Source organism: Seriola dumerili, unplaced genomic scaffold (assembly GCF_002260705.1).
Source record: "Seriola dumerili isolate Sdu_G_001 unplaced genomic scaffold, Sdu_1.0 BDQW01000017.1, whole genome shotgun sequence".
In the NCBI taxonomy this organism is placed as follows: Eukaryota; Metazoa; Chordata; class Actinopteri; order Carangiformes; family Carangidae; genus Seriola; species Seriola dumerili.
Genome location: NW_019174272.1, coordinates 162,644 through 186,359, shown reverse-complemented (window position 1 = coordinate 186,359; position 23,716 = coordinate 162,644). Strand labels below are relative to the sequence as shown.

The 23,716-nt window shown below is 39.9% G+C and overlaps 3 protein-coding genes across 4 annotated transcripts in view; 2 read left to right on the top strand and 1 right to left on the bottom strand.

Annotated features, from left to right (window-relative positions):
* emid1 (EMI domain containing 1) overlaps nucleotides 1-7,491 on the top strand; it is a 52,383-nt gene extending 44,892 nt beyond the window's left edge. Inside the window, exons 10-16 of the mRNA XM_022759368.1 lie at nucleotides 1,360-1,449; nucleotides 1,951-2,003; nucleotides 2,123-2,185; nucleotides 2,274-2,318; nucleotides 2,575-2,619; nucleotides 4,612-4,696; nucleotides 6,057-7,491. Coding sequence (XP_022615089.1) covers nucleotides 1,360-1,449; nucleotides 1,951-2,003; nucleotides 2,123-2,185; nucleotides 2,274-2,318; nucleotides 2,575-2,619; nucleotides 4,612-4,696; nucleotides 6,057-6,190 — 515 coding nt within the window. The 3' untranslated portion in view covers nucleotides 6,191-7,491. The remainder of the gene's footprint in view (nucleotides 1-1,359; nucleotides 1,450-1,950; nucleotides 2,004-2,122; nucleotides 2,186-2,273; nucleotides 2,319-2,574; nucleotides 2,620-4,611; nucleotides 4,697-6,056) is intronic.
* An 81-nt stretch (nucleotides 7,492-7,572) lies between these two features.
* Nucleotides 7,573-9,933, bottom strand: rhbdd3 (rhomboid domain containing 3). The gene is made up of 5 exons (XM_022759381.1): nucleotides 9,466-9,933; nucleotides 8,989-9,372; nucleotides 8,406-8,532; nucleotides 8,065-8,313; nucleotides 7,573-7,905 (listed from the first exon to the last, which is right to left on the bottom strand). The coding sequence occupies exons 1-5, from the start codon at nucleotides 9,626-9,628 to the stop codon at nucleotides 7,737-7,739; spliced, it is 1,092 nt and encodes a 363-aa protein (XP_022615102.1). The 5' UTR covers nucleotides 9,629-9,933; the 3' UTR covers nucleotides 7,573-7,736.
* Nucleotides 9,934-11,131: 1,198 nt separating this feature from the next.
* On the top strand, nucleotides 11,132-20,635 carry ewsr1 (EWS RNA binding protein 1). 2 transcript variants are annotated; one of them, XM_022754305.1, is made up of 15 exons: nucleotides 11,132-11,187; nucleotides 11,661-11,697; nucleotides 12,568-12,619; nucleotides 12,884-13,022; nucleotides 13,557-13,752; nucleotides 13,851-14,110; nucleotides 14,213-14,372; nucleotides 17,763-17,800; nucleotides 18,386-18,415; nucleotides 18,548-18,663; nucleotides 18,748-18,877; nucleotides 19,014-19,124; nucleotides 19,424-19,550; nucleotides 19,652-20,008; nucleotides 20,235-20,635. In XM_022754305.1, the coding sequence occupies exons 1-15, from the start codon at nucleotides 11,172-11,174 to the stop codon at nucleotides 20,269-20,271; spliced, it is 1,806 nt and encodes a 601-aa protein (XP_022610026.1). In that variant the 5' UTR covers nucleotides 11,132-11,171; the 3' UTR covers nucleotides 20,272-20,635. The 2 variants fall into 2 exon arrangements, with proteins under 2 accessions (XP_022610026.1, XP_022610017.1); XM_022754296.1 differs by having other exon boundaries at nucleotides 12,881-13,022.
* The last annotated feature ends 3,081 nt before the right edge of the window (nucleotides 20,636-23,716 follow it).

Here is a 23,716-nt window from a genome sequence, read left to right as displayed (position 1 = left end):
CGTCTGCATCAGGAGGTTGGAATTCCCTTCTGCAGAACAGGAGAGGGTCCCTGAACCGGCAGCAGCCAGAGCTTGAAGCAGTGAAGAAGAGGAGGACTGTTCAGTTGTTTAAAAGCATGATTACAGTGTTTCTGAGTGGCCCCCACATGTTTTCATGTCACATTAAGCCACAGATCGCATCGTGCACTTAGCAGGGAATAAAGAGAGTGTGTAGAAATAAACACAGACACACAGAGAGAGTGGCCCTGGTTTGGATGTCACCTCTGGACCTGATCTGTTAGCGGTGTGCTGCGTTCTGGCAGCTGGAGGATGTTTCTGGCTGTCATCCCCTCCTCCTCCTCCTCCTCCTCCTCCTCCTCCTCTGTATCTCCTGAAGTCTCATGCTGTGATTAGATCTGTGTTTCCTGTCAGTATAAAATGACCCGATGACCTCACACTTCCTCTATGGCTCACACATTCACCACCCTCTTCCTCTTGTCCTTTCTCTGTAGACTCATGAAGTTGTGTGTGCCTGCTCAGTGTCGATACACAGTGGATATTGAGTATAAGTTTTGTTTTATGCAATATTACATATTTTTTTTTTAATGAATGTGTAACTCTGATCCATCCAGTGCTTTTGAATACATTTTAGTATAGTTTACTCCCCAGCTGAAGTCATTAGTTTGAGTATTTGTTGGAAAACACTGCCCTCTAGAGGTAAAGCTAATTAAACTAATTAGTGAGAGGCACATTATTGCCCTGAGTTGTGTTTCTCAGGCGGCATCAGCAAAGTAAAGGTTACCACATGCTTCAGACAGCAGGCTCATGCACAAAAGTAAAACATTGCACACTGACAGAATATGATGGAAAGAAGTTTTCTTCAGCAGTTCATATTTATTAAGTTGCAGGTGCAACTGTTGGAGCAATTCGTTTTGCCACGTGCTTCTTCAGGTTCACTTATCAAGTAGCACTTTCTCTTAGGCAACATACAAATCATGCCTCGCCCATTAAAATTTGTCCACCCAAATGGCAACCATGGCCCTAAACATCACCATCTATGAATATAACCAAAACTGAACCATTTGATTGGTGGAGCATGTGGAAGTTTAATGTCCCAATAATTCCCTGAAAGGCAACATAAAATCCACAAGAACTGATGAAATAATACCTGAGTAATACAATTATACATACCTTATATGGTATCTGAAAGTTTCTTTTGACAGTGAGGATTTTTCTGTCTCTGAAGCAACACCATGCTGTGTAAAGGTTTGACAGATTATTATCATAGATTCATCAGCTGAGTTCCTGCAGATGCTGTCCTTTGTCACGAGACTCGCTTCTACATCCCATTAAACACAATGTGTTTTGTTTCAACTCCAGCTCGTGGAAAAGACCCCTTCTTCACCAACACTTTCCTCGACTCAGGGGGGGCGCCTGTTCCAGGACCTCAGGGCCCTCCCGGGCCTGTTGGTAAGTGTTTATCAGTCTCTTCATTGTGTTTATCCCTGCCTGCACGCAGGATGTTTGTGTTGGGTTTGAGAAACTTTTCTCCATAGACTCAAAGATTCTAATATTGAAAATGCTTTTACATACAAAATACAGTACATGCTCACTGTAGATTGTCTGATACTTGGTATGTCTACTGTATACTGTTTGTCCAGCACACACTTTTGCATTCAACTTTCCTAATCAGATGTTATTTGGTCTCTAATTTACGTCTCATTTTTCCTCTGTCAGAGAGCTCTTAACCAGGGGACCAAACACAAACCATCACTCAAATTTGAGTCAACACACTGAACGCTACTCTAAAGTTATATAAAGTCATAAACAGCTACAGCTTCTGTATATACAGCATGTCAGGTGGAGCTCAGTGCACTTCACCAGGTAAAATAAAGTTAACAACCAGAGCCACGTCCTCCCAGCACGTGAAGCTACTTGGTGCTACTATGAATCTTTCTATCTATTATGCAGGTCCCCCAGGTCCGACAGGCCCAGTAGGACCACCTGGCCCAGCAGGACATAACGTAAGCTCGCTCACAGCACAGTGGTGAACTGCAGTCACTTACTGAGTTCAGCACTGTTAGATTTGTGGCATTACAAATTTATCTTTGTCATTTTGAATTTCCTCTCTGACTCAATGCAGGGGAAACCTGGATCTCCTGGAACACACGGCCCTGTGGGGCCAAAGGGAGAACGTGGAGAGAGAGTGAGTACACTCAGTATTCAGTAGGTTTTCTTTATTTAAATCTACATCCTTAAACAAAACTCTCTGAGACATGCCTTTGGTTTTTCAGGGTCCTTTAGGTTACCCAGGAGAGAGGGGATTCAGGGGCGAGCCGGTAAGCCACCTCCACCCAGCTGCCTTTAAGAATATGGCCTGAGTAAACGAGTGTGTAGGGGGAAACATCAACACATGTCATAGCTAGTTATATTTCTGTAAACTACACTATCCAGCAGCACTACAAACCACACTGACCAGTGACAACACAGTCTCGGAGAGAATGAGCTCTTTCTGTTGGACTAAACTGCTCCTCTGTGTTCATTAATGTTTGGAAGTCAAACTCACTTTTTTCTTTTGTTAATATCTCTTCACAGGGAGCACCGGGTCCAAAGGGAGAGCCGGGGGAGAAGGGCTTGCCGGTAAGAAAGTAGTTGGTGGTAGTTCACAGTTTACATGGTGACGCGGGGTCTGGACATGAGGGGCAGTTAGAAAAAAAAAGTTTCTAAAAAGTTTTAAGATTCCTTTGTTGAGCATTAAATCTCTGTGTATCTAACCCTTTTTTTTTTTACCTCTTTCTCATTTTACAAGAGCAATCTAAATGTAAGATATTTTTATTTATGTCATCATGTGTTCACTTTGCAATGTGATGAATCTATTCAGTGACCTAAATGAAGTCTAACCATGACCTACATCTCAGGTTATGGTTTCTCTCAAGTCCATTCTTTCCTACCTGTTGATAGTCATAGTGTCTGTTAAACATTGTTTTTGAGTGTATATGATTTTAGCTGTTGATCTGTCTGATTTTTTGTGTGAAATCTTTCGGTGTTAATGTGTTTTTGTTTTTGTCGGTCCTTGGGGTGTGCTCTGGACTGTCCCCTGTCACGACACTGTCCTCTTGACCCTAAAGCTGTCTGACTCCCTCTGCAAGCTACTGTCCCCATGGCTACCTTTCACAGTCACCTTTTCAGCATCTGACTTTGGCATATACATATAGATATACAAAACACCTGAAACAGTGTCAATCCTGTAACAACATGCACCAGCTCAGATGGACGGAAAGAATGTATAATATAGTAAAATCCTTCTCAAGGCAAATTTATAACCATTTTAACTGAATTCAGCTCTGCTTACATTCAATCAGTTTCTTTAATTTTACAGACTTCAAAATGTTCCATTGACTCACAAAGAAAATGTGTGAAATGTATATGCCAAATCACTTCATAGTCAGTGGTGGGTCCTGTTGGGCTTAGAGGTGTTGTGCTCTGATGTGAGTGGAGTGGATACAGCTTTCCTCTTTTATCCCACAATGCAACCTTGCATGATTTCATCTTTAAGTACTGCAACACATAAACTTTCTTTTCTGGATGTGAAAATCAACTACAAAATGAGTCTAATAAGTAAATTAACACGGTGCCGTTAAAATAGAAATAAGGCAAAGTAGCTCTATAATAGTGGGTATGTGGCAATAAAGCAAAGACTTGGATAAATTCAATGTGAGATGATCACAATATCACAATTCATCCATGAAGTGAATGTCTGTATGAAGTTTCATGGCAACCCATCCAAGATAGCTACACGTCAGCCTCTTGGAACACGAATGTCTGTTTGACCATCCATCCTAAAGTTGTTGTGATGTTTCAGTCGGAGTGGTGGACTGACCAACAAACTGACACTGTCATCCCTAGAGCCTAAAAATAAAACGTAATCAATGACTGTATGACTCAGTGAAACTTTGCCTTTTTTCTTCACACATGAAGTATGTCCTCAGTTTGTCTTACTAACCAGAACACTTCATAGTGAGAATCACTCACCTGGGCACCAATAGCTTCAGCTATTCTCTGCATGCCATCTTTTGTGATGCTTTCAGCTGCCTCCGTTTGCTTTACTTCTCTTGTTCTACTACTTTTATTATTTTTGAAGGTGTGACTCATGAAGCCAGTGCAAAGACAAATCAGATTTCACTGTAAATCTATAGCTACAGCTCATTCTGTCAGATTACGTTGGGTATCTTTTGTGACCGCAGCGTGAAGAATGAACTCTGTGGTGCTGAAAATATTTGCCTGGCTTAACTGCTACCCAACAAAAGTAATGCAGATGGCATGATCAACTCTGGAGAGTGTTAATTCAGCTGTGTTATGTCACCAACATGAGGCTGGTCTGTAATGTGCATGTTGATGCTGATGCTGCCCAGCCCAGCATGGCAGAGACTGACTTCATACAGCAGCATGGCCAGAGAATGAGGGAGATACAGAGAAATACAGGGACCAGATGATGTCTGAGAGTGCTGGGCAGATATGTGGATTGTTTTAACCTTCTAACTGCTGAACTGTATTGAGAAAAATGACTTGCATCTTGGCGAGCAGTTCTTTGGCTTGTGCTCCTTACCTTGACGGCTGTATCTATCTTCACAGGGGGACGGAATACATCAGATCAGAGAGGCGCTGAAGATCTTAGCCGAGAGGGTTTTAATCCTTGAGACTATGATCGGTATTCATGGTGAGTAGGAGGCCTGAGGCAGGGTCAGCTTTAGGCAGGGGTCAAAGGTGAGGGGGAGGGACTCAAACTCCCACTGTACCTCACTGCTGGGACAGGGAGTGGGAACAGTCACGAGAGCAGCCCCAGGACTCGGGCTGGTGTTTCCACCCCCTCACACAGTCCCCCTGTCACTGCTCTCTGATAGGACGTTAGCTTGCAGATGTTCCACGAGTTGCAGGCAGACCTTGAGCTTCTGGCTCGCAGGGTGACACTGCTGGAGGCTATCATCTGGCCAGGTAATTCTGAGACACCCCCACCCACAGCTCTGCCGGCCCTCACTGACCTTTTTGACAAGATGTTGAGTTAGAGCCATAAAATTTCTGATTACCTCCTGTTACTGAAATGTTGAATGTTGATCAAGTCGTTTAAAAGTGTTTGTCTTTTAGAAATATAATCTTATGTATGACTTTTTTTTCTTTTTGTGGTGATGGTGCTACAGTATGATGGCAGCGTAGATAACCTAAAGCATTTTCCTCAATCGGCTTCTTACTAAGGGAGGTGTGGTCCTACATGAGCTCTTTCTGCCAAAGTTTGAACATTTTTGGTTATTTCAGATGAGCTATTTCCATTTTCTGTGCTTTTCTCACGAGTTAAAAGTAGAAGGGACTCAGATGATGATATCAGATACTTCCAAGCACCAAATTAGGATTTAGAAAGAAAACCAGATGACCATTTACTTGTTTGGTTTCTGACGTCGCCAGCACTATCAATCAAACTCGATCAAACCACACCCAAACAGACCTGCTGAAGTCTCAAAAACTCAACTCATTAAATAAATAACACCGAATATTTATTTTTTTTTACTTTTAACATTTGTTATTTAGGCATGAATGTGAAGATTTTAAACCAAGTTTTCAGGGGGTTTAATGTTAGGAAGATTAATCTTGCATAATCATGCTTTGAAAGTTAATGTGTTCCAATGGATGTAAAGTATGTTATTCAAGCCAGTAGTGCTGCAGTGATCAGTCAATAAAATAATTTGTCTGATGACAATCAACTGCAATTTTGATAACTGATGAATTGTTTAAGTGATTTATCAAGCAAAAATTGCTTCTCCAATGTTGGGATTTGCTGTTTGGTTTTCTTATACACTGGGTTTTGGTCTGATACAACAGTCAGTTTGATGACCCTTGAACGTTCTGACTAGTTAGCTGATTGATCATTTTAATAAAAAAAAACTGGCCGACTGGTGTCAAAGCAAAATAAGGATCCCACTCATGATATAGCATCAGAGTAGACTTGGATTAGGAGGATAGAGTGCACGTCCACACTCACTGATGGACAGGGAGGCCCCGTTCCAACTGCTGTCTTTTTTCAACAGAGCCTGATCTAGGGTCTGGGGATGGACCGTTTGGCACAGCCTCCCCTAGTTTCTACAGAGATAAGCGAGCAGGTGCGCTTCCATATCGACTTGCTTCTCCTCTGTCCTCCGACACCAAGGTTCGAGGGAAGTAGCTCCCCCTGCTCACCCTGAGGATCACAGGCTGGGTTGACTCCCCCCTCCTATAGGTCTCATCGGCACTCAACAGATTTAGACCTTATCTGATACCATCTCTGGGCTTTACCGTCAGATTTAGGATGGGGGACACCTCAGGGAAACTCCACTGATACTCCACAATGTTCCTCCTCCATCAGGAACCTGAGAACTAGTTTGACCCCCACCCACTGCCATAACCAAACACTTATCTATACATAATACACCCAGCAGCTCCTTCTGTGTCTCATTTTCTTTGGCTACAGAACTGAAGCCTCAGATCATGCTTGAAAAGAAAAGGAAAATATCTGAATCTTCTGTTGCGCTCCTTGAGCGACAAACAGTTCTGGACTGTAAGGGTCATTTAGAGTAATCAATTGAAGGAGAAATCAGATGTGAGAAAAGACTGGATTTGAGTTTGTATTGCTTTCACAATGTAACTGCAATCTGAAGAGATTCCATTATTTAAGTATATTGAGCATGTACAGTCTGCAGGACACAATTACACAAACAAACCTCCTCTTCTAGTATTAATTTTGTTATACTTCTATCATATTGTTTAACTCAATGTTATGTAGTGCACTAAAAATTGAAGTCATCTCTACTCTAAGTGAGATATGTGTTGCTAACAGTGATTTGTAGTTTTCTGGTGTGAGTGTTTTCCCCCCTTAAAGAACACACTGATAAAGTGATTTAATATACAATAGTATATTTACATTTAATCTGTGCAACAACAAAAAAACAAAACAAAATGCAAACATTTGCATCTGGGTTTGGCTGCACATGAGTGGAAACAGTCATTAATCATGTTGCACTCTGGAAACAAAATGTGTTAGAATGAAACCTGGCTTTCCATTTCAAGATCTTGAAGACACACACACAGACAGACACACAGACAGACACACAGACAGACACACAGACAGACACACACACACACACACACACACACACACACAGACACACACACACACACACACACACACACACAGAGGATAATAGCAAATAGCAAAACTGTTAACAGAACTTGAACATATTTTTACCACTGCTGTGTTGGTAAACTTCAGACTGCTTAAACTGTCCTGATGAAAAGACTTGATGATTGTTTTTTCATCTTATATCAAACTTATTGTGAAACTATTTAAAATGATCAACTGTAGTTTATTTTGTACGCTGTTGTGTAACCATTTCATATTTTGAACTTGTTTTTTCTTGCAAATGTGTTATTGTGTTAAGATAATCCTGTCTAGATGATCGGTGTAATTAAATAATGTTCATTGTTTTTTAAACATGTTGTCTGTCTTCATTTGTGTAACAGCAATATTCACTTAAACACTATCACAATGTAAATACATTACATCCACGCTCTCCAGTGTTCATTTGATGTGCAAATACAGAACAAAATTCTGATCATTAAAATAGTTCAACAAGAAGCCCACAGGGAAAATCTACAATATTAAAGCTCAGCAAAACCCAAGCATTATTTAAGTCCAGTTTACTGCCGGATACTGTCCGGAGATGTGAGGTCAACTAGGTGCTCTGCGGTGGCTGAGGGCTCTTTCCCTTTGAAACCACCACAGCTTGTTCACCAACGCTGTCATCAATAAGCAGAGAGATGGCGCCATCTAGCTGTTTTGAGGCTGCTAATGCCACTACAGCTTTCTCTGTGGGGAAGCCCATCTTCTCCAGCTGCTGGAGTCTGAGAGAAAACACTTAGTCAACTGTTAATGATTACTTTAAATCACATAAATAAAAACACATTTCTGATGTAATGAAAGCAGTGTTAAGTTAATGAAAATCAATAAACATCTGGCGTTGCCCAGAAAATGAGACATGGTGACATTAAATTATTACTAACCGCAACGAGGAAACTGATGATTTAGGAACTTCCACTTTTGCATCAGGGTCATCAGGAGCGTCCTGTAATGAGGCCAGTATCCCTGCCTTTAGCATCTGCTCCTCCAACACCTCTGCCTCAGACAGTGCAGCGGACTCCTCCATTATCCAGGCAGGCGATGGCTCGATCCATGGATGGTGGTTCAGGACAAAGAGGTCCCTCATGGGGGGAGCAGATGCCTGATCTACAGGTGTCATGTGAGACTGTGATCTAGATTTGTGACGACAGATGAAGTTGAGATGAAAGAAAATCTGCCACTGTGAACATTCAGAGACTTTTGTTTTGAATGACATGAATCACACCTCTGTGAGGTAGTGTAGGTGGGCAATCTGAACCTCGCCAAAGTGGGAACATACGCCCAATCAGAAATGAAAGCCAAGACCCTGGCCTCCTCCAGCTCCTGTAACATCCCAATGAAGGGCTGACGATCTGAGAGGTGTATTAAGTATTATCAAAAAAGACTTGAGAGACAATCATTGTGTTGATTATATGGAAATACACTTCATTATAGATTTGGTGGGAGAGGGCACACCTCTAAAACACCTTAACGACCCTGAACACGCACTCGGGCATTTTCATTCGCTGTGGCTAATAAGACCTCTGCTTTGGTTGATGTTCACAGAATCTTGGTGGAAATTACAGAATGTCCACCATTTCTATACCAATAGGTAATAAAGCTGTAAATTGTCCCACTCTGAAGAGTTGAACAAAACTAGCAGGAAAGTGAAACAGTCACACAGTTCTCAGTAGAGGTCTAATCAACCAAAATAAGTGAAAACACATATATGCTTGTATATTGAGTGTGTAGAGGCTTTAAAGCATCCATCAAGGGAAATAAGACATCACATGTGCTGTGGTTAACTACGCCAAAAAAGGAAAGGATACAGTTATGTCCGATGCATATTGCGCAGAAGTGAAGCAGGGCAGGTGTCCCCGGCAGCAGGAGCAGACCAATCAGCAGGAAAATCCAGGGGAGAAACCAGACTGGCAAACACCTCAGCACCCTTCTCTGTGCCACCTGACGACACTGTGCTGTTAACAGAGCCAGCTGGACCGCAGAGTAACCACAGATACGACTCGCCTCGCCACTAAGGATGAAGAGGACCAGTGTGTAAAGAATAGGTAATATGGTCATTGTCATGATGGAGAGGGCGAAGAAAGCAACTGTTCCCCATCGCCTTTCCTGACATGGTCCAATCAGCAGCAGGAGAGCAACACTGACCAGCAGAGAGTGCAGCTCATCATGACTGAGAGCATACAGGAACAGATCTGAGGAGATGTGAGGGAGAAATGTATTATATGATTTGACTTCACCAATGCTGAAATATCAGGTTTGCATGTAAAACCACACAGGACAGTTACCTCTGAACCTCGGGAAGTCTCCACCTGGACCTAAACTGAGACTTGCCTGGATGCCCCCAGCATAAATCAGCAGCATGAGTGCTATCCATGAAGATGTTCCCAGACAGAATCCATGGCGATCTGATCCAAACCAAAACCATCCTGTCAACATGCGACCAAGCATTATTTAAGATCAGCAGTAATTTCTCCTCTTACTTGTCCTTTTGTGGCACAGTTCTGGTAAACAAACATCTGTTGCTGCTCATAACAAGCACGGCGTAGTAGTTATAGATAAGGTATTTACAGTTGGAGTCTATACTAACAGCATACATCTACAACTGGCTGCAAAGTCCTCTAAGATTTGTCTTGTCACATCGTCTCTGCCAACGACACTGAACTCATATGAAGTTTATCAAATGTTCTAAAACAATAATATCCTCAAAACAAGAAGTAATAAATATCTTAAGTAAGAAAACTGCCGGTGTGGAAATGTTGCCAAGGCTAAGTAGATGTCCACTTCCTTACTACGTTACGTACGTTACGTAGTGGTCTTCTTCTTTGTGTTTATTGGCGGTTGAGAACTTTTACCGTAAAGGCGCATTACCGCCGCCAACAGGTATAAATATGACTATTATGGCTGAAACCATTTTAATATATTTGTCGATCAATACAAAATGTATAATTTACTAAGCAAACTGCCAAACTGGTCCAAGCTTCTTAAATTTAAGAGGTTTGCTAAATTTCTTTGTTTTAAATGATAAAAAATTTAATTTTGGATTTACTGGATTTGGATTTTGGTTACTTTTATAGGCATTTTTTACTATTTTCCAATGTTGGCAGAAGTGTTAAAAAAAAGTAAAGGAGAGAAAATGAATCTGAATTTGTATTTGTTCTGCAGAAATATTCCCCCTGTAACTGATATGTTGTTATATATATATTATATTACATTTTTAGATTGTTAATATTGATGCAGCAATGTGCAAACCGTGTTTTACTGTAGCTCATATAGGTGTATTTGAACTATTTTACACAGTATTTTGTTGACTTGCTTAGTTCAGTTTCCAAAATATCCCTAAAACAGCCTAAAACAATTATTTAAAAGATTTTTATCGTGGGGGGAATGTTGTACATTGAATTGTATTTGATTATGTTTTATATGCAAACTCTTATTGGAAACTGTAACTGTAACTGTCAAATAAGAGAAGTGGTCAAAACTTCAAGTATTCCCTTTGATATTTAATGGAGTAGAAATATAAAGTAGGCATTGCATAAAACTGAAATAATAAAGTAAAGAACAATACCTCAAAATTGCACTTGAATGTAGTACATGTGTGACTGTACATGGGCCTATGCTTTTCACTGATGTTATTCTTTGATATTGTAGGGGACTCTCAATTGAAGTATTATCGTATTTTACTTATTTCAGTGATGACTGATTTACCTCTGTTCTCCTGTAAACTTAATTTAATCCCTCTGTGAGCCCAAGCCCCACTCTCATCAGTACCTACATCCTTTTTTTCTATGGTGATATATCATGACATTGAAATTAAACATAAAACGTCTTAATATCTTAGGTTATACAATTTTGCCACAAACGTAAAATTGATTCAGACTCACTTGTTCAAGCGAGTACGCGCAAATCTCGCGATATTGTGTAGCCGTCGCGAATAGAAGAGTCCTTCTCTAGCAACCAGCTCTGTCCAGTCGTTTTGCACAGGAACACTGAAATGGCGTCGGCTCAGGGTAAGTGAAGAATTATGATATTTTATACCGAGTTTAAAGAAATTGTGGTTTTAATCCAAGCTAAATGTGGATGGATTTATTTTTAACGCGTTTAAATCGGCCTAATCCGTATTCTTGGTTTATATTCAAAGGAACATTGAGAAGCTTTGCTAGCGCTAGGCACAAGGCCTGGTCATGTTATCTGCTCGAGTCGTTGCATTATTCTCTACCGGATAATTTCTGCATACAGAGGTTGATAATGGATACCAGATTACCCATTTTAGTAATTTTTTTTAATTAAATGCATGTATCAATAAATTGCAGCCAGCTTTGAATCGCCGTGTTGTTTAATGAGTGGCTTAGAGAGCGTTTCCGTGCTGTCGTTGAATGGCGATCTGACGACCGGTCTACGCAACGTGCTGCTCGCGCGCTAAAAATGCTTTGTTCGAATGTTGAGTCATTAGCTAACGAAGGTTCTTACTGTTGTTCAACAGATTACAGCTCCTACAACCAGACCAGCGCCCAGCAAGGGTAAGACTACTCGATCCACCTCACTGAATATAAAGGGTTTTTTAATATATTTCCCAGGGGCTCTTTTTGTAAGCATCGGATGAGCAATGGTGTAAAGTAACTAGTACATTTACTCATGTATTGTATTTGAGGACAGTACTTGCTCTTTTACTCTCCCAACATTTCACTGTGAAATATTTTACTTTTTTTCTTCTCTGTATTCTGCTTTGGTTTCTAGTATTCAGATTAAGATTTAAAAGAGGGAAAGAACTGTTCACAAAACACAATACCTTGTTAAATATTAAACCAGTGGTTCCCGACCATTTTGAATTGTGACCTTGTGAATAATACAGTATTTCACAAAAAGGCAAACAATATAGAAGTCCAAAAACTGAAAGCAGATTCGTGTATCAATTTGTTTTTTCCTTATTTCCTCACCCATTAATCAACTCTCATATTTATCTGACCTTTGGAGGGGCCCCAGTGCCCTAGGTTAGGACCCATGGGACTAACTGGCTGACTGTATTTAAAGTACTTACAATTAGCTCCACCTCAAGCAACAACATCAGTCAATTGCTGCTTACACTGTGAAGCATCAGTATTGACAATCTACAAATGTCAGATACATAGTGCTTTTACTACTGATACTTCATTAGGCTGATAATGCTTTCCCACTTTTACTGGTAGGTTTTTGAGTGTAGCACTTTTACTTCTAGTGGAGTATTTATACTTTGCTGTATTGGTACTTCAGAATGGACTCTTAAGTACTTCCTCAACCACTGCGGATGAGTGTATGGCCTCACTTCAGTGTCAGTGTTGAGAAAGAGTCACATGGGGAGGTTTAATGGGGACCCTATATTTTTTTGAAGCTAAAACTTTGTGTTTTTACAGGTATGCTTCATATGCTGCCCAGCCCTCACAAAGTTATGGACAGTCTGCACAGGTAAGCTCTAATATAACTAGCTAATTGTTTGACTATAGCCATTTTTTTTTTTAAAGAAGTTGATACCTCTCATTTAGACTGAAAATATTTAAGACTGATATTTCCTACAAATGTGTTGAAAATATAATATAGCTGTAACTAAGGAAATGTTGTGATGATGGTCTGATATAAGAAAGTTAAATATTCAAGTTTGATATGTTTTTGAGCAAAGAGAATGTTTACCCAGGGTTAATGTTTACTTGTTTATTGTACCTGTACCAGCAGAGCTATGGCCAGCAGAATTATGGATCATATGCCCAACCTGCTGCTGCTGACAGCAGTTATACCCAGACAACACCTGCTGCTGGAGGCTACCCTCAGCAGCAACAACAGTATGGATCCTCATATGGTCAACCAGCTTCAGGTCAGTTATTAAAGTTGATTCTGTTGTGATTCTGCTTAGAACTACATGGAGTGGACTAGGTTGGACAGACCAAAATAAGTCTCAAACATTCAAGATTTTTGAAAGATTTTTATGAAGTTCAGACACTAAAAAATTGCATTGAAATTGTGTAGCTATAAATTTGATGTAAGTCGCATTCACATACTTTTAAAAACTGATGCAGATGTCTTTGAGTCTGGCTACCCAAGATTTCAAACAGTTTTGTACATACAGCATGTTGCTTAACTGTACAGTGCGTGTTGTTTATGTCTAAACATGCCAATCTGACCTGTCCACTGGTAAATATGAATGTTGCATTCTAGTTCACCATCAGGTTTGTCTGCAGTCTGGAAAGTATTTGTTTAAAAGGTGTACTTTTTTTTTTTTTTTAGAATCTAATTGATCATTGTTTCGAAAGTGCCCCTAATTTTAGGTGTGTAATAGTTTGTCACAACCAACCCACTCTCCAAAAAAAAGAACACAGGATTTTTTGCTAATGATGTGTGTTTTCCACAGCTGGCTATCCTGCTGCCCAGTCTACCACTCATAGCTACTCGCAGTCAGCCCAGGGTTATGGAGCCAGTGGATATGACAGTACTCCAGCTGCTGCTGCTCCAGCTGCTTCCCAGTCTTATGGCTCTCAGCCAGGGTATACTGCCCAGTCTGCTTACCCTGGTTATGGCCAGCAGGCTGCTCCCACTGCACCTCAGAGGTATGTACTCGTCGGTTAGGAACCAAATAACAGGTGAATTCCAAACAAAAATGTACTTATCTTTTACACTATTCTCTGTCTTACTTTGTCTCTATCAGTTACAATGCGAGCAGCCAGCCAGCTAGTTACAGCCAAAGTAGCTACACCCAGCCAGCAAGCTATGGCCAGCAACAGCCTGGTTACCAGGCCCAGCAGGCAAGCTACGGCCAGCAGCAGGGGTACCAGCAACAGACCCAGCAGCAGCAACAGGCTCCTCCTGCTTACCCCCCTCAGGCTGCTGGTTCCTATGGGCAGCCTCCAGCCAACCAGTATGGCCAGCAAGGTGGACCACCCAGTTACAACCAGTCCAACCATTACAGTAAGCTCTGCTTCTCATCCTTGCTGAACTATTTTCTAATGTTCATTCATACTAATCAGTTTATTCTCACTGATTTGATGCATTTGTGCTCCTCTTTTGTAGATAATTACAGACAAGATGGCCAGGGTGGAGGTTCAGGTTACTCTAGCTCTGAGCCTTCAAGGTACCCCGGGGCAGGGGAGAGCAGGGGCCCTGGCAGGGATGGCTTTGATCGGGGTGGAATGATGCATCGTGGGCGCGGAGGCATGGGCCGTGGCATGGGGTAAGTGTCTTTCTTTAACACTTAACCTCACGTATATTTTGACTTTACAGGTGCTGTGGCCACTTGGGGCAGGGCTGAGAAAAGACCCCAACAGAAACAGGTGGAATAACCCAAAGTAATCTATGATCAATTTATGCAACTTTATTCTCTTAAAAATGGGAAGTTCATGATGTGTCAGCAGTCAGTGCTGATAAGTTATGGGCTTCTACTGTAATGTCTGAGGACTGTGATTGAAGATGTAATACATGCCAACATTGGCAGGAATTGTAGCTATTGTCGTCCAGTTTATCTCAGCCCTACCTCTCATTTGGCCAAAGGTAAGAAAAAGGTTTGTTCCTTTTTAATCTAAGTTGATTTTGATCAGAGACCTGTGCATAAACATTTAGGTTGAACAGTTTATATCCAAAACATAATTTGATTAGGAGCCGATATCAAAAATGTTAGGGTAACTGAGAAATTGCAAAATTCGTGATTGGTCAGGGAATGTGATATAATTGTATTGTCACATTATCTTCCCATTATCAAAATTATGATGGGTTTCCTTGAGGAAGGTTCAAACACTGTCTGAACAAAACCCCTTTTAAATCAGTTTCTCAACTTGATGCATCATCCCGCACTTGCATTTGGTATAAGAAGAATTAGATGTTGCAGAAATCCTGCAGATTTTTTTTTTTTTTTTTTTTTCCCAATTGTGGTGCTGGAGTCCTTAACTAAACTTTAGTTTGTCCTGCCAAACCTTACATCACAGCATTGATACTTTAAGGAATTTATAAATAGACCCTGGCCTCATGCAGTATTGTTGCATTTCATATACATATTTATGCTTACTCAAGTGTAATATTTGGGTCCATATATCCTTCCATGACAAGGTTTTTTCCTTTTTCTTTATTTACTTAAAAAGCATTCACCTGTGTTTTCACTTTGTGGTTGATTTTTGTAAGGCTGTCACCGGTAGTATTTGTCCTCATTTGACTGGCCTGAAGGGAAGTAACACCAAAAAGGAAAAATGGCACCATTAAAAATAGTGGAGTCAGATGTGCTAATGGTACAATAAGACCTCAGTAATGCATTTCATCAACTGCAGGGAGACAAGAAAATCGGTTTTCTCAATATTTTTAGTCAATTTTTCTGCTTTTGTAGCTATAACATTGGTCCAAAAAAAAAAAGACCCGAAGTCATCACTTTATGCCATCTGTTGTATTAAAAGATACTGAATCTCTTAAATTGGTTTTTATGGTCAATATTTCAATATCCAGTAAAGCTAAAAAATTCATCAGTGGAAACTGTAAACTTGCATTAAGGTCAAAACATGTTGAAAGCAAATTTGATATAAATTACACTTGTTTTTCTAACACATCCACTGTCTTTATTTGACAACCATGTACTGGCAGTGTTTTGTGGTGTCAGACATTTTGACAAAGTTACAAGAAAAACAGGTCTAGCAATCTTAAACTGACAGGAAAATGCAAGACTTACTGAGACTGCACAGACGTGCAATATTTGTTTACTGTAACATTATTTTAGGGGTGCTCTAGGGATTGTCTTAGTGCAGATACCTTCAGTCCATGGTTTTTGGTGTAGTGTGGTCCAGTCTAATCTCAGCCATGCTACAAAAACTGGCATTCAGGTGTATTAAACTTTTTTGAATGTATGTCTTATATAGAAATTAGAACCCAATTAAGCTGGTTCTTGACACATTTACATCAGTATCCTTATTGAGATGCCAATCAAATTTGCTCTTGATGCAGATTGGGCATTTGAACAGTTTGTTCACATTGTCTATGGTTCTATGCAGCTGGAAATGGTTTGGCCCAAACTCAAATTAACTCTTCCGAAAAGAAACTGTAATGGTTACAAAAAAAGCCAGGGGTATCAAGGTTACCAAAGGTTGTACTGTGCATTTGTTTGGTTTAGATTTGTTATCACTGCTCTAAAACTGAAAAGTTGAAAAACTTTGTTGAATCAGCATATTTAGTTTCTCAAACACTACAGAGGCTCACGTCAATTTTTAGGATTTGGTATTGGGAAAGAGTTTTTATTTTTTTGAAGTCCTTGATGAGATTTGGGTCAGAAAGCATCATGTCAGCACGTGAATCATCGGTTCTTATTTTAGATGTTCATTTTCAAGAGTAGTTTTTACGAGAGTTTCATCATTTTTGGTTCAACAGTGTAATCCTTTTTAAAATAATGGAGTTCTTCATGACTTGTTGTGGTCACGATACCGTGAATACACATCCACAGAAATGCAGTCTTAAGATATTGCAGTTTATTTTATGATACAGGACTCTAACCGAGCAACTCTTCAGTCTTACCAAAGTAGCTGTAAATAAGAATGCTTAAAAACATTGCATAAATAGGAATACAACATTAAATACAATTATCAAATTCAGATGTAGCATAGATGTTTTTCTACTTAAATTTTCATTTTAGCTTTGCACAGGTATCTTTGTGTTTTCTGGGGGGAGGTGGTGGGGGGGCATATCATGTCATTTTGAAATGTTTAAATTGTTTTTGTGGTTTGGATTACAAATGTTTGATCACATTCTTTTGAGCACTTTTTAACATGCTTTGTCACATTTATACCGTACAGGTAACAGTGAGAGCCATTTAAAAGCATCTATTCTCTAAAAAGTATCTGTTCTCAGTACAGAGCCGCCAGCTTAAGCAGCAGGAGGGAGCTTAAACAAAGATTCGGGGTCTGCCTTTTTTCAAGAACTGAGGATGGTGGTTTTTATAAGCATGATGGGTATATTGATTGACCAAGTCTTTGTTTTTTAATTTAAAATAACCTTGGTAAACACTGTAAAAAAAAAAAAAAAAAAATTGGTGTGATTTTGTCTTGAACATTTTATAATTGTATTTTTTTTTTGTTTGTTTTATGTTTTTTTTTGTTTTGTTTTTTATTACCTGGTGAATGTGATCACCTGATCATCTTGTGAAATTTCAGATGCATTGTGTTTTTACACTTGTACATATCTGATTCAGCTGTAAATTTTGTTAGTACTAATGTTAATGGGGCGTTGGCTTGTGTCTGGGTAACTATGTATGCCATCGATGCATCTGAAATCTTTCTACCTGTGTACAAATGTTTGGGTTTTTTTCACATTTTCAAAGGCAGTGAAAATATGTTAGTCATAAATATTTTTGCACAAATGTATCGACTACTGAAAACTGTCACTGAGATTGTACTCAGCTAGCTACGGTATGGCACATAGTTAATACACTTATCCCCTCAATTAGATTGTGTATTTTTAATTTTGGGGAGCTTTTAGTTGCTGTTCGACTAGTTAGAATGTTTTGATTACTCCCTCAATCAAGCCACTTTGCTCGAGCCATGGAAGTGGCTGTAAAAGGGAAAACGCCTTCATATCTCCATTTATTCCCCCATAGCGGCGCTGGAGAGAGAGGTGGCTTCAGTAAGCCTGGTGGTAAGTTAACGAGAATTACACTGGTTAGTCCTTTAAAAGCCTTAAACTTTTTGAGCAAATATGCTTCGAGTATTGATGTGTCTTACATTGTGGTATTCAAAATTTATATACATGAACATATCTGAAAATATTGGGGATTTTTTTTCAATGCCTGAGACCATTCTACTACTCTGGGGTACTTGGTATAATTCAGTCACTGCTTATGGTTTGACAATGAGTTTTGACAGGTTAATGACAAATTTTCACTCAAATGTGTCTGTTACTGCTTTAACAAATCTCATGAGCTGAATTGCTGGGGTTTTTGTTTTTTGAGGATTTCTTACTGGTCTTAGAGGCTTTTCAAATGACACACAATTATTTGCCAAAGGGTCTGAGGTGTTCTATTTTTTCAATTCAATATCACTTGTGGGAATTGTGGTGTACCATAAGGTGCCATTTTCAACTTCCCAATATGACTGACTGCGTCTATAAGGGAGTGTCTGGATTATCTGTTGTAGTACTCCTCAGGTGTTGTACACTCAACTTCAGTTGCACACACTGACTTTTCCCAATCTGTTTCTCTTCCTCCCGACTGATGGACTACAGGACCTATGAACAGTGATGACCGTGATATGGGTGAGTAGTCTGTTAGTAGATCCCCATATTACTCGTTGATGTTGCTAGTTCACATTGCATTCTTTTCTTGAAGTGAGAGTGGGAAAAGATGTATTTTTACTGCATATTTCGTGTTTTTTGTATTTGTTGTAGGACGCCCTGAAGAGCAGGATGACTCTGAGAACAGCACGATCTACATCACAGGATTGACTGAGAAGGCTAACCTGGAGGAAATGGCTGAATTCTTTAAGCACGTTGGCCCAATTAGGGTAAGATTAGTTCTTCACTCTGAATGCTAGTGTAAGCAAAACCAATGTGGACCGGAGAAAAATTAATTCTTATTGTGTCTCAAGATTAACCGCAGACTTGGTCAGCCAGCCATTAACATATACACAGACAAGGACACAGGAAAGCCCAAGGGAGATGCCACTCTGTCCTATGAGGAGCCGATCTGTGCCAAAGCAGCTGTGGAGCACTTCGACGGTATGTTTTATTGACACATAAGACCTGAAAAGAATCACAGAAATGCATAAATCTGAAAGCACATGTTAAAATGCACCCAACTAATATAACTTCTAAATGGTTGTTTATATTTATCTTAATATTTCTTTTAATTTAGGGAAGGAGTTCCAAGGCCGAAGGCTTAAGGTTTCCATGGCACGCCGAAAGCCCATGATGGGTGGAATGAGAGGTGGCATGCCCATGCGAGATGGCATGATGGGTCGTGGAGGTAAATGTCAGTTGTATTTGTTGGTGTAGATTACTTAAGGGAATGTTCACACATTCATACTGTGAGGTGCTTTTGTGACTTTGAACCTGCGCACCTTTCCTCTATTAGTCTCCATAAATTGTCAGGCTTTTGGCTTCATGAGAAACTTTAAGTTTAAATATACATTTTAGCTGCTCCGTCTCTTGCTTTAGATGACAGATAAAACAGTTGAGCTCTGTAGCATATTAAAGATGGACTGCAAATGGTGTGATTACAGCCATATGATATTAAAAAGTGCTGTTATTTACTCATCTTATTAGGTATGATGGGCCGTGGAGGTGACCGTGGTGGGTTTGGCCCACGAGGTGGTCCACGTGGTATGGGCAGAGGTGGACCCACAGGCGGCAACATGCAGCAAAGAGCTGGGGACTGGGAGTGTCCTAACCCGTATGTATTACCTCTGTAGTGTCACGTTTTCTAGGATGCCTTTTTTTCCCTTTTTTTTTCAATCAAAGATCCGTTTTTAATTTAATGGTCTGTGTTACCAGGGGTTGTGGCAACCAGAACTTTGCCTGGAGGATGGAGTGTAACCAGTGCAAAGCTCCCAAACCAGAAGGGTTGGGCGGTGGCCCTCCATTTCCCCCTGGAGGTGACCGAGGCAGAGGTGGAATGGGAATGCGTGGAGGCAGAGGTATGGACCGCGGTGGGCCAGCAGGAGTAGGAGGCCCAGGTGGCCCTGGAGGTTTCCGTGGAGGCTGGGGAGGCGACCGTGGCGGATTCAGAGGCCGTGGTGGAATGGATAGGGGAGGGTTTCGTGGGGCTGGGCGTGGAGGACCACCCATGGACCGAATGGGTGGCAGAGGTGGAAGAGGAATGGGCCCACCAGGTGGCAAGATGGATATGAGGTAGGACTAAGTTCCTTTAACCAGTCAAATTATTCAATGTTTTCTTACACTTGCCATTGAATATTTTAAAGACTCGCCAGAATCCTTATTTTAGGTGTAATGAAGAAATAACGAGAACCTGTAATCAGAGCTTTTGATGCAATTTTGGTGTGAGAACCAGACGTGCATATATAAAGATCTGTCATTAACTACTTTTCTGTTTTTTTTTTTTTTTTTTTTTTTAAAGGGACCATCGTCAGGAGCGCAGAGACCGACCCTACTGAAGGAGAACTTCATGACTGTTCCTCTTGTGGAATTTGAGTTTTAAGATGAGAATTTTTAATTTATGATTCCGTATTTTCATGGTTATAGAACTGCTGTCAACCATCCTGTGCAGTTTAATTCTACTCATGTTTCCATTTGTTTCTGTTTTTCTTTTTTATCTTAGTTTACCATGTTTATGCTGCATCTTGTATTGTGCATGTTTTTTTTGTTTTTTTTGTTGTTGCTTTTTTTAAAATATGCAGATTAGGTTTGATGTATTGTAAAATGCAATATTTTTTCATTCATTAACATATTTGCCTCACCTTTCCCATAACTGACAATTGTATGATGACAAATTTGGGAAATAAAATTTTACCAATTTGATGTATTTGAGATGTTGGCTCAACTTAACAAAATGAAGTCATACAGGAAAAGCCAAAACAGATGGATCAATACAGTCTCTTTTGAAAGTTGTTAACTCTGAAAATTAATTAGGAATCACAATAGTAGTTGGGATTTTTCTTTTGTCCAATGGCGGCATGTGATAATGTCACTGCTGGTTGCTATTATGGTTATTACAGCTACAACTGATATTACCAAGGTGACAACAGAGGCTTTGGATAGTGAAAGTTAAGGGTCGGAATCAAAACATAACTGAACAAGTTAAGACTGGGTGTATAACCAGAGTAGTGATGATGAACAGTCTATTCATGATAAAGCAGTTTGAAGCTCCTGCTTGCATGTAAAGGGATTCAGCGTTAGTATGACAAAACAGGAAACAGTCCAATGATGTAAATATTTTTATACAGGAGTTGCACACTTTTTTGCAGTTGTCATATCTGGTGAAATGATGAAAGCTCTCACCTCTTCTGTCATGTTCACATAACTGGTCAGTTGGATACTTGATCCACAACAGATGATGAGTAAGTGATGCTCTCTGACCTGTAATGACTTGCAGAAATATCATCATTTCTCCACCTAGGGGCCCAAGTGTGCCTAAATAAAAAATAAAAAAAATCTTGTGCCATACCATCCTTTGGATAGCCATCCACAAGATTGTTTATTTGGTATGATTGAGTAACCAGAGAAGTAGTTAGAGAATTAGTTCTCTATTCCTTTTACTAAAGAGCATTTCAGAGTATTCATATTTTTTTAATGCATTGGCTACCTGCCATTTTTAGACCCAGAGTACCACTGTCCTTTTTTTTTAACTGAGTATTTCTTGTCTGTAGATGGAGCACATCTGCATGTTTTTCTCTTACTCTTCCTACCAATAGGTGGTGCAGGTTGGACTGAAAGTTAAGGTGCTGCAGCTCAATCCGATGATACTGGCTTGTCTGGAGTTTTGCATCAGTGTCGTTCACACAAAAGATTGAAGTGACTGACCTGACAAAACAGCAGTGACATATAGAACTTAATCTTTTTTTATTTTATTTTATGAATTATTAAATCTAATTTTACCCTTAAGATTTAAGTAACAGTCTAAACAAATTGGCAGGAACCTATTGTCTACCTTCTATGACTAATTGTTGCCATGCACAGTAATAGAATTGTCATAACCACAGACAACATACACAATGACCTGATCTTTACACTGGCATCAACTCTGAACTGGAGAAAAGTACCTCTGTTGATTAGATATCACAAATACCTTTACCATTTTTCTCTTCTTTTTCCCACTAACTGCATTCAGGCTTGGGTCTTATTACTCTGTTAAATTGAGCAGTACTGCCCTATAAGGAAATCACATTGAATTAAGAGCAGTTATTAATTACAGATGCCAATCCTTGGCATATTTTATTTTTAACATCTGTCAAACATGTGGCTGTTAAGACCATCCTACAGCTTTTTGATGTTGTCTAACACCTACTGGCTTTCCTCTGGATAATCCTGCCTGTAGGATCTTGCCTCATATGTTGAGACAGTATGATAGCTCCTTTGCAGGAATCAATATTTAGCAGTTAGGAGTGCTAAATATTACTTCAGTTGAACACTTCAGCTTCCACTTTGCTGTGGCGAAAATACAGGCGGTAAACAGGCCTGTATGTTTCTATACTTGTGTGGAAAACACACTTTGAATCCAGCAGCTGACTTTCTTTCAGAGCACCCAAGTTGAAGCTTCCTGAAAATGTTTTAGATCAGGACACAAAATCTTTTCCAAGTCCAAGATTGCTGTACTCTGACCTCCTTGTCAGAGCACAGGGGGAAATACAAGAATTAAACACTCTTTTCTTGATTATAAAAAGCCAAGAGGCCGTTCTCTGATAAAAACACTGCTTGTCAACTCACAATCTTTTGATTGATGAGATACAGTAATCAAGGTTAATGCATGTGTTGGTTTGTTTATTTTCAACTTTAGACCCTCTATGCTATCCCTATCTACGGTCACAGCTGACATCTTGAAGTGCTTCTCATTTGCTGTGGCCAGTTGTTCATGTGGATTAATAGAGTGCTGAATTCTCTCTCTCCTCCCCTCTCCCTCTCCCTCTCTTTTACTGACAGAAAAGCTGATTCATCCAGGCCCAGAAAATGATCTCATCAACCCCCACCTTCTCTTTCCCTCCCTCTACCCCTCTCTCTCTCCCACTCTTTCACTCTATCTCTCTTCCGTCCCCTCCCTTCCTTTCTTTCTCTCTCTTTTCTTAAACAGACACATGCCTGTTTTTAAATGAAAACAAGCCCTCCCTCTTGGCAGTGGGCTTTACTTTAATTCAAACAATCACACATTCGGAGAGTACATGAGCTGCTCCAATAGAGGAGAGCCCACATTTTAAAGAGATTGTTTAAAGGGGAAATGAGATGGTGGAAAAGATTTTTAAAGGCACAGTCAGATGTTTGTGAATATATAATTTACAGGTATATACACATACAATTCCAGGGTTGAAGAAAATGGGGGTTTCTGTGCTTTGCAATGATTTTCAGTATAAAAGCTTACATAAATAATCAAAGAAACATGACACACAGACTTTCAAAAATATCAGAAACATTAAAAACTTAGTTTTAGTTAGATTTAATTGAGTTTGTATGAAAAGATCTTCTAGGGTTCATTGCAGTTTCTAATCATGTGCTTCAGATTTTGGTTGTTTAGAAGTAGCCCACAGACTGTGCCTTTAAAACCCTCAGCAAGTTTCCCTGATGTTTTCAAAATTCTAACCTACCGTCAAAACCTGAAAATCAGGTCTCTTGCACCAATATTTGACCCAAGTTTTTAATTTTTGTTGTTGGTCTTGCAGTCTCATTCTGGTCTTTGACATTGTTTTCAATGATACAGAAGAAGTGGAGGAATCCAACACCTTTTCCTGAGTTAATGTAACTTCTAAGTTAACTACCTTCTAAGGTTCCCCTAAAAGTAGTCTGCTGTTCTGCCCTGCACTAGCAAAAGCTCTGTTGTGCAGTATGTGACACATTTCCTATCATGCACACTTTAGATCATGTGCTCCTGAATTGGCCACTCTGTCTTGTGCT